Source organism: Cicer arietinum, chromosome 7, assembly GCF_000331145.2.
Source record: "Cicer arietinum cultivar CDC Frontier isolate Library 1 chromosome 7, Cicar.CDCFrontier_v2.0, whole genome shotgun sequence".
NCBI classification, from domain to species: domain Eukaryota; kingdom Viridiplantae; phylum Streptophyta; class Magnoliopsida; order Fabales; family Fabaceae; genus Cicer; species Cicer arietinum.
This window is the reverse complement of record NC_021166.2, coordinates 42,806,458-42,817,419: the sequence shown is the minus strand read 5'-3', so window position 1 is coordinate 42,817,419 and position 10,962 is coordinate 42,806,458. Positions and strand designations below refer to the sequence as shown.

The following is a 10,962-nucleotide window of genomic DNA, read 5'->3' as shown; positions in this document are numbered from 1 at the left end:
TTCTCAAAATTAGTGTTCCCTTTTTTTCTCACCATGTCTTATCCAACATGTGTAGCTTTGATCAATTCCATGTCATAGTAAATGTCATTCCAATTGATCTGCTCTAACGCGTTTTACAAAAAGAAATTTAAACAAGGAAAATTGATTCGATTTGGGTCTTTTGCATTCTTCATTGCAAACTCAACAAACTCCTTCACTCCATTTTCATACTCTTTTGACAATCGATTGGTAGAAATCTATTTCCGGTCTATTTTATATGACCTATATGAATTCAGTGTTACACAAATGATAAGCTACTGATAATATTATACCAATCTATAGTATATATAGTATAATATTGGAAAATGGAATCCAAGGTTATGCGTACAAGTTTGATTTCAAAACATAATAGATCGATTAGATTTAAAAAAAGAACAGATTTTATATGATTTATCAGGTAACAGTTTATATGATTTATCAAGGTTATTCCATTTACTATCAGGTAACATTTTATATGGTTTATCAGGTAACAATTTATCAGTTTTAGTGGCAACAACAAATTAATAAATACAGTACCTGAGACAACAATCACTTAGTAGAAATTGGCGCACAATAGAGGAGAAGTAGATGAGGGTTCAGCGAGAAGACAACGCATAATAGAGGAGGGTTCACACAATACATGAGAGGAGGGTTCATAGGGTTAGAGAGAGAACATATTAAATATGTTTTTATTTATTTAAAGAGAACGATTTTTATCAAATACGCAACATTTTACAGCACTTATATAAAAAAACGCTCTAAAAGACCTTGTAATTGTGTGAAAGCGCTATATTTTACAGCGCTGTAAACATTATTTGAGAGCGCTATATTTTACAGCGCTCATATCAAAAGCGCTCTAAAAGCGATGTAAACATTATGTGAAAGCGCTATGTGACCCTACAACGGCGTTTTCAGCAAAAGCACTGTAAATATTATGATCCTATATGACCTACAATAGCGCTTTTGCAAAAGCGCTTGTCAGAAAAGCAATGTTGTATCCTCCATTAATTTTAAAATATTATGCAACAACACTTTTAGTACAAAAAACACTATAAAAGATGCGTTATAAAAAGCTAATTTTGGCATAGTGACTCTTGCTTGCTTTGAGCTGGAGTGGATTCGAGTTGTTCTTGGATCTTCAATGGTTTTTGATTCAGTTATGTCTTCTTTTCATACTTAATTCATTCAATTTTATTCGTTGACTTTCCGTCATAGGCATTGAATTTTTGTTGGAGTGAGATGTTGTGTTTCTTGAATAATGATAGTTAAAGACATAATTGCATGGCTTAGAATTAATGGCATGCGCAAATCACCTTGTTGAAACTTCATAGCTAGTACAACATTAGAGGCTGCATTTGGAGTGTGTTACACCATTTTGATAAGCGGATTGTGAACTTTGAATTTATGATTTAAATAATCTCTTCAGAGTTAATTATACCTTGATATGAACTCTTCAAAGACATGTTGAGTTTGTGCACATTAGAGACATGCAGAGGCTTTAGAGGCATGCTTCAAATTTTGTCTGTAGACTTAGTTTTAGAGCCAATTTTTAGAGGCAATCTTTTGACCCAGCTATCAGACCCATACATCATATTCAAACATTAGACCTAGACTTCAGACCCAAACATCAAACCCAACACATCAACGAAAATCTTTGTAACCTTCAAAGACACGTTACTTTCAGAGGCATATGTTCATAGGCAGATACATATGCTTTGTGTTCCTCTAATCTTATCCTTTAGTCGTATACTCTGGTCGCTTCCTCTAGTACCTTCCTCTGATTTTCTTCTTCCAATTTTTTTATACTTAATGAAGTCATTAATCCGAATTTGTTATTCTCATAAAATACTTTTGTTAACATCAAAACTATAATCTAAAAACCAACTTGGTTCCAACAAGTTGGACCATATGATAATCAAAATTAGAATTTCTAAATTGCAGTTAATCTAATTATGTTCAATTGAAATGTTGAATCTTTAATGTTATGTGAGATTGAACCTTTAGACCAACAAATTTTGATTTTGTAAGTCGTAATTAGTCTACTTAGGTGAGATAGAAACGTTGGATGGTTGCAATTATAATTATTTTCACCAACATTTGTGTAATTAAGTGAAATTGGATAGTTGGATCATCGAAATTAGATTCTTAAGCCTAAGTTAGTGTAATTAGGTTAGATTAAACCGTCATATTTTCAAAATTAGAATTCCTAAGAAGTAATTAGTCTAAGCAGGTGAGATTGAAGTCTTGGATCTTCGATATTATATTTTATAAGTCTTGGTTAGTCTAATTAGGTGAGATTAGGGCGTTGAATCATCAAAATTAGAATTTATAAGTCTAAATTAGTGTAATTAGGACTGATTGAACCATGGTATTATCAAAATTAGAATTCTTGTCTCTTAGTCTAATTAGGCAAGATTAAGTAGTATTTAGTGGATTAGGTGATATTGGAGTGTTGGATCATTTAAATTTGAATTCGTAAGTTAAAGTTTACCTAAATAGGTTAGATTAAATTGTTGGATCATCAAAATTAGAATTTTTAAATTATTGTTAGTCTAATTAGGTGAGATTGAATCATTGAAGTTAGAATTTCTAAGTTGCAGTTACTTCATCGTCAAAGTGTATACAGATACACCACCGCCGTTGAGGAGCTCTTGTTGTCTTTCTTCGTGCTTCACAACTCCAACCACTAATCTAGTCCACTTTGAATTAATTATTAATATTTATATAATTATTAATTTAATATAATGTTTTTTAATATATTTATATTTTATTAGATTTTATTTTTATATCTAAAATTATATTTAATATAGGTGGAAAGTTAGGTAACTCAACTGATTTGAGCTAAAGGTTGAATATGTTGAAGGTGTGAAAGGACCAAGGTTCAAACCTTTGTAAAAGAAGAAAATTACTAAATCAACAAACCTACTAACATTTTCTTTATAAAAAGAAATATATTTTAAATACGTCAATGAATAAATAAATTATTTTGTTATGAAATTCTCTTGCTCTCTAACCTATTTCGTATCCTAGGTTTCAATCTGTCAATAAATCTCCAAACTTCAAAATCTCTCTTAAAAATTTTCTTACTAAGCCCTTAATATTAGGCCTTCTATTAAAATAATTTTTTAAATCCCCGATCCATTATTTCATTATTTTTTGTGGACTTAAGGGAGGGGCCCACTATTTTGTTAATTTTGAATTTTTTTTTTGAAAAATTTTCAAAATTTATTTTTCTCAGAAATATTTTAAATCATTTTTTAACCTCTCCAACATGTGGACTAAGGCCAATATTTAATGGGCTTGTCAAATTGACAGCACTACTTAAAATACATCTAAAAAAAAGAGATAAAGATAGGATAAAGTGACATGCTCACATGCTATGAAGTTCGAATACTCTAAAGGTGAGACAATTTTTTTAGACATAATAGATATGCATATGATCCACTTGAAGATGGTGTTGGAATTCTTGAATTGAAAAAAATATCTCTTGATGAACTAGACTTAGAAACCACTTTTTTTTAATGGATGCTGATATTGAGTAAAGAAACAATAAAAAAGTAATTTTTGAATGATTGGCTAATGCAGAAAGTCAATATTAAATTTAAATTCTTTTAATGATATTTTTGTTAATATCGTTACATATAAATTTAAAATATATTATAATATGATCATTATAGTTATATTTTAATGAGGAATGATCAATATCTCTTTATTTACAAGTATTATACATGTATAGATTTTAATAAATGTTTTTTAACGTATTTAAGTTGTATCGTATCTTAAATTTAAAAAAATTCACATATCCAAGCTTTATAGGTGACATGATTTTTATAATTTCAGTTGTGGCTAAGACAACCTAAAACTATTTTATAGGGTGAGAGCTAACAACAAATCATAAATTTATTGTTAGACGTTATTTCATTCAATGTAGAATTGTTAACACACTCCTCATGCCTACGACATGACTCGAGTTGCTCGATAATGGTGACCTGCTAGCAGGTGACCCTATTATATACTCTAGTACGATATTAGAATTTGAGATTGAGCCTAACACAATCTTATAAAACTGACTTATCACTATCCACCATTTATAAATACTTTGTCAGATCTTATGTCATCAAATGTGAAACTTTAACGATGATTAACTTATCACTAATTATTGGTATTCATTTATCCTTACTATCAAAGGTACTTAAATCAAGTTTAGTATTAACAATTTAATAATGATAGATTCGAGCCACGGTTAATAATAATCGAGATTGGACATTGGAGAGAGAGGTGACTTTGGCAAAAAGAGAGGCTTGTATATTAGAATAGGAATACTTTTATGTATAAAATAAATTAATATATGTTTAATCTGTATTCTTTTTAAGCAAGGTTATAAGCTTGCTCTTTCCTTTATTCTTTAGAGAAGTTAGATAAAGTCTTTCACATTCTCCATCTCCTCTTATATAGAAACGTACCCTATTCTTCTTTATTTGCATCGCATTTGTTCTTGAATCTCTTTCTATTTTCAGCTAAGTTTCTCATCAAAGTTATATAGAAAACAAAGAGAGAGAGAGAGGGGAATATAGTGAGAGATGGAAAGAATGTTTCCTTCAAAGAAGCCCTTAACTATGAATTCATCACATGAAAGACCTATGTGTGTTCAAGGTGACTCAGGCCTTGTCCTCACCACCGATCCGAAACCGCGGCTTCGATGGACCGTCGAACTCCATGAACGCTTCGTCGATGCTGTTGCTCAGCTTGGAGGGCCAGATAGTATGATCATCTTTTCCTTTTTGTTCTTTTCTTTCATGTGGTGCAATCTATTTAACTATAAAGAAAAAAAAGTAAATCACATGACATAACTTTAAAGGAAAAAAAAATATGAAATTCGATCATCTTTAAGATTGGCTACTAATTTTTGTGATGGAAATTAAAAATATATTTTCATTTAAACTCGTTAGTAAAGTATATTTTCATTAAAAATAAATCTTTATAATTTGTTGCTAAAATATATAATTCACATATATTTTCATTTTTTATGTCTTTAATCCAATAATTATTTGCAACATGTTTTAGTAACGGTTCCTATATCTTGTTTGTTGTGTGTAGAAGCCACTCCTAAAACAATCATGAGAGTTATGGGTGTGAAGGGTCTTACCCTTTACCACCTCAAGAGCCATCTTCAGGTTTGAACAAAGACTATATATATTCCAAACTTCTTTTCCTCATTTAGCTCACTTTTAATTTATGACACTATCAAATTTTTTTCTTCTTTATCCCTTTTACTTTAACTTCTTTATTTTTTTTTTTCTTTTGCATTTATAGAAATTTAGGCTTGGAAAGCAGCCCCACAAGGAATTCAATGAACAGTCGGTTAAGGATGGTATGAGAGGTGACATGAAACTTTAATTTCTTCTATATATGTTCTTTAAGTATTTTTATTTCCTGAGCTTTTATCTTTACACTTTGTGAAATTCTCATGTGTTGCAACACTTTATTTTTCATGACAGTTTCGGCTTTTGAACTGCAGCGAAATACTGGCACCTCGTCTTCTATGACTGGCCGCAACATGAACGAGTATGCTTCACTTTTTTCTTCTTAATTAATATATATATTTGAAACCCTCAACCACAAGTAAACTAATGTAAAGTATAGTTTCGCCCTCTTCTATTCTTTTAGTACTTTTCTTCTTTTGGTTTAGAGAAAATAATCTCTGTTTTTCTTTTGAACCCTCTTGATGAATTCTTTAATTACATGAATATAGTGCCTATACATATAACAAATGAAAAAAATAACTAAACATAACATCTACTAAAAAAATAATTTAGCAATAAATTTATAGAAGGAAAATGTGAATCTCTTTTTAAATTTGTCACTAAATGTGGTAAAGAAGAAATTTGAGAGAGATTTCATTTTTATTGTCACTAATAATATCCTTAGTTAGTTTTACTTCTTTTCCTTATAAAATAACTTCAACAATTAAGTAAATTAAGTATTTTGTTACTTTTCAAATTATTTTGATGTTTTAAATAATTATACCCAGATTAATCATTTTTGTGGTCATAGTACGTAGCTCAAGCAATTGAGTTGGGATCGTTGAAGAATTTTGAAACAAGGCCCAATATTCAAATTCTAGCTAATAACATATTAATATACCAACAATAATGTTTGTCAATAAAAAAGAATAATAATTTCCTAAAAAATAAAAAGAATAATTCATGGATGATTTGGATACTTACCATCATCCTGTTCCATGGGTAAATCACAATTTTAGTTTTTGAAAGTATATAACACTATTATGTTGGTCTTTAACTCAACAAAAAATTCGAAATGTCTGTCAAGTCTTGACATTATAACGGTTGATGAACCATTTTAACAGTAAATTTATCTCTAAAAAATTTTTATGATAGTAAGTTATATATTTCAACAACTATTTTGATTTTGAGAATTAGTTGGACTTTTTGTTGAGTCAATTACCAAAATAACAACGATCTATACTTTGCGAAAATTAAAATGATAGTTTAACTTTAATATATATATAATCTACCTCGTATAATGAGAAACTTTGGCCGCTCTTTTTGTTGTATGATGTTTTGTATGTGAATATGTAACTATACTGTATTTTTTATTTTATTTTATTTACAAGAATTTAACTGCTATAACTAATACATGGTTGATGGAATAATTTAGGATGCAGATGGAGGTGCACAGAAGATTGCATGAACAACTAGAGGTAAACAACAGATTTGCATCCTCTTCATCAAATCCTCTCCACTCTTAATCTCTTTCATCAATTCTTCTTCTCTCTTTTACCTTTTCTCTTTTTATAATATTTCTCTCTTTATCTCTCTCCTCAATTTAGTAGAGAGGATCCTTTTGGAGTACACAACACTAACCAATATCGTGAAGTATCTATATTTTTCAAAGGTTGTTCAATATAGATCTTGTCTAAAGATAGAATTTAGTACTTTAAGTAAATTTTAATAAAATATTATATCTATTCTTGTTTTTTATTGTCATAAAATTCTTTTTTTTTTATTAAAAATGGTAAGTGTACAATGTTGGACTACTTTGAATAGTTCCATATTACACATATCATAGTTTTTATCCCTTAAAAAAGTTTAATATTCAACAACAAAAAGAAAAAATTAGAGTAGAAAAGAAAACTAGTCTCTAATTTGTAGGTTTATTATAATGTTGTGGCAGGTTCAAAAGCACCTTCAATTGAGGATTGAGGCTCAAGGTAAATACATGCAAAGTATATTGGAGAAGGCTTATAGCACACTTGCTGGTGAAAACATGGCAGTTTCAGCTACAAATTTCAAGGGTGTTATTGGAACTCAAGGCACCCCTAATTTGAGTATCATGAAAGATTTTGTTTCTCCTCTTAATTATCCTCCTTTTCAAGACCTTAACATTTGTGGTAGTGATGATGAACAACTTGATCTTCATCATCACATCATAGAGAGGCCAACCCTTGATGAAATGCTTATGCCAAATAATAATGAAAATTTGTTTGTTGGGAAGAAAAGGCCTAGCCCTAATTTTAATGGAGGAAGTGGAAAGAGTCCATTGATTTGGAATGATAATGATTTAAGGCTTCATGATTTGGGAACAGCTTCATCATCCATTAGTCCTCAAGATGTTCCTAATTTTAAAGGTGATGATGAAAGTGATATTATATATGACACAAAGGTTGGTGAGAAGAAATTTGATGCATCAATGAAGCTAGGAATATCATCACCGAGTAGAGTAACTTTTCAAAGTGAAAGGATGAGTCCTATGATCAATGTTGTGGCAGGTCATAGCTCATCACCATTTGGTTGAAGAATATGAATTGATTATAATTTTCTTATGTAATTTAGTCAATTAGATTTGTTTTTGGACTCTACTTACTTAATTAGATAGAAATATAATTTTTTAGTTTTGTCCTAAAAATCAGTAGTTCATGCAAGGGTTATTATTTATAATTATTGGTTATGGTATAATGTCATTGCATGGCATACGAAAAGTCTTATTAAATATAATATTTTTCTTTTTTGTTGAATGACAAATGTTATCTTGAATTATAATCTAATTATTTTTTGAGCAAATTCTAATCTTATCTTTATTTTTTTAATCAATTCTCATCTAATTATTAAATCATATTTTTATTTTATTTAAGTTAGCATTTTTACACCTTCTCTAGATTTTAAACCCTGTTTGTTTTTTTTTAACTACTCTAACAATCATCTACATCAACAAATATTTATTAATATAAAATAAAATAAAAACTGTATGTGACTCCTTGACTCCTTTCTTCTTTAGCTCAAATCAGCTGAGCTACCCATTTTCCCAATTATTATATCTTGTTGGTTGTATTTGAATACAATTCTATCACATAATTATATATTATTGTGGACATATTAGGTAGTTACATAAAAGTTAAGAAAAAAAAATTATAATTTTTTAAAAATAAATTACATTTTTATTGATTTACTTTATCAAACATTGTATATTCACCATTAATTAATTAGATAAACACAGACGGAAAATAATGAATTATGTGTGATCCACATCGTATAAATCAGTTTATTGCTAGTATCATTTTAGTGTATAATTCATGTTTTAGGTTGGAACTTAAAACTTCACAGTAGTTTTATGTAACATTTATCTACAAACCTTAAAAAATAGTGTACAATTAAAAAAAAAATTTGACATTAATAATTGCGGAGGGAATAATATTTTGTGTACATTTTTTTGTTAGATTGATTCTAAAATTTAATGTGATCTTAACTTTTTTTTAGTTGATCTGGTTTGCTTGCATGTTCTTGTGATAGATAAGTAAAATGCGAAGCAAGACAACTTTATTTTCTCCCTTTTAAACATGTTGCTGTTTATATATCTTATTTTGGCCCACATCTAAGTCTAGCTTTATGTCGTGTAAGAGGAACATTCTCTGCTTCAATTTTAAGCGGTTACTTACGGTTGTTACTTTTTTGAAAAGGTGTCATGTGGTGCAATGTTGATATAATGTCGGTATAAAAAAAAGATTTAAAAAATTTGTTGGTATTTTTAACTTTTTACATTGTAAATACATTGATATTAAATTTAAAATATATTGAGATTTATTTATAATTTAAAAAAGTAGTTTAAAATTAGAATGAAATCTTTTTAATGTTTAAGACAATCATCTCTTTAATAATTTAACGATTATAAGATAAGTATATATATAGTCTGAAGTTTAAGAATTGTTTAAAATAAAATTAAAATTCAAGTTTTCTTAAACGATTTATTTTTAACTGAATTTATTAATCACTTGAGTCTAAATATTTAGATATATATATATATAAATTTAATTGTCGATAAATAACAAAATTATCTTAGTAGTGAGAGTTTAAAAATATATAATAAAATTTACATTACCATACGTGACCATATAGGTATTTATTCAATTATGTTAACAAAGTAATAGAATTATATATTATATTTTTGATAATATTATTGAAATACAAAATTTGATATAAAGATAATAATTTAATTATTTATAAAAAAACAAATATGATGTATTTATTTTATTTTATATTGTATTTATGTCCTATTTTATTTTCTAATAACATTACTCGATACTAAAAAGAGTTTAATAAGGTATAGAAACTAGAATTCAAGTGGTGCAGCGAGGCTAGGAACCATCATACTGTCCTGGGTGCAGAGAGGCTAAGTTGGAGTGAGATCCCTCGATGAAAGTTGAAGCCTTGTCTTTTAATGCAAGAAAAGTATCGAGGAAAATGAGTTATAAGTAAAAATGCAACAAAAGTGTTTCAATCCAAGAAAAAGGTTTTTAAACAAATGCTGACAAAAGGTTGTTAATGTTATGCAATTAGACGGCCTCTAGATGTGGATGTTATTGGAAAAGTTTGAGTGGTTAGCCAGATATCGATTAGAAATAGAGTAAATATTGAGTATATAAGATAAGTGACTCGTAAATCCGTTGTCTTTAGATTTTGAGCTGAGACGTGGTGTCAAGATCACTTAGGAGTCCTGGATACTTAGCTCATTGTTGTTGTCGCGCTCCCTAACAGATGCAACACGGCTAGCATTGTCAACATGACACATATCACCAATCTAATGAATTGTTTGACGAGCTAAGTAAATTTTCTTTGACATGAGATCTGATTGACGCTTTTATGCACTGTCAATTTGCTTTACTTTGTCAAAAGGTGAAGCTTCTTCAAAATTCATCAAGTCCATAATTCTTGATTTTTTCATCAACACCATTAAACTCATGTCTCTTTATATATTGATTTGAACTTTCAGTTTTACTATGAACTCTTTCACCTATATATTAATTTTCATGCATTTAATATCATAATCTAGATTACACAATTTTTCTAATTCAAATTCTTTTTGTGAGTGAATCTTTGAGTGGAAAACATCAAGAATAGGGAATCTCTTGTTGGGTAGATTGTTACAAATTTGGACGATCGAGGGGAAATCGATGGGCGTCTCTTTAAAGGTCTAAAGATGTATTTTCATCAAGATCTAAAGTGAGGATTGCTCTAGGGTTTTATATTTCAAGATTGGAGGGTTATTTTCATCTTGAAGATAAAGTTTCAAATGTTCTCTTGAAGAGGGTTTCAATAAATCTGGTTTTGAGCGTTTAGAGAAAAAAGTGGTTGATGTACAAGCCTTGTAACATTTGTCGATGGAGCTCACAAACATTCTATATATCAAATGAAGAAACTCTCGTTCTATTGAATTAGTTCTAAATGTACTATACATGCGAGGACGGAGAAGTAGCAATATAAAAATCATGGTGTCATTTTCGTTTTCTCTTAACTCTTTACATTTTGCATTATATATTGATTACAATATTCGTATCTTGGTGACTAGTGGGAGGAAAATCATTTCTTCTAGTTTGTGAGTTATATAAATATTAGTAATATTAAAAAATTCTATTTTGAGACATTTTTAGGA

General features: G+C 28.9%; 1 protein-coding gene across 2 annotated transcripts; it reads left to right on the top strand.

Annotated features, from left to right (window-relative positions):
* The first annotated feature begins 4,428 nt into the window (after positions 1-4,428).
* Positions 4,429-8,072, top strand: LOC101504351 (myb family transcription factor IPN2-like). 2 transcript variants are annotated; one of them, XM_004514388.4, is made up of 6 exons: positions 4,429-4,779; positions 5,116-5,192; positions 5,332-5,389; positions 5,517-5,583; positions 6,697-6,739; positions 7,213-8,072. In XM_004514388.4, exons 1-6 carry the CDS (start codon positions 4,599-4,601, stop codon positions 7,831-7,833), a joined length of 1,047 nt encoding a protein of 348 aa, XP_004514445.1. In that variant the 5' UTR covers positions 4,429-4,598; the 3' UTR covers positions 7,834-8,072. The 2 variants fall into 2 exon arrangements, with proteins under 2 accessions (XP_004514445.1, XP_004514444.1); XM_004514387.4 differs by having other exon boundaries at positions 4,466-4,779; positions 5,332-5,398.
* The last annotated feature ends 2,890 nt before the right edge of the window (positions 8,073-10,962 follow it).

Bases quoted from the DNA above. Each gene is read 5' to 3' on its own strand.
- LOC101504351 (XM_004514387.4), top strand. From the start codon at position 4,599: ATGGAAAGAATGTTTCCTTCAAAGAAGCCCTTAACTATGAATTCATCA. The intron at 4,780-5,115 runs GTATGATCATCT...TGTTGTGTGTAG, and splicing joins TCAGCTTGGAGGGCCAGATA to AAGCCACTCCTAAAACAATC. The intron at 5,193-5,331 runs GTTTGAACAAAG...TTGCATTTATAG, and splicing joins ACCTCAAGAGCCATCTTCAG to AAATTTAGGCTTGGAAAGCA.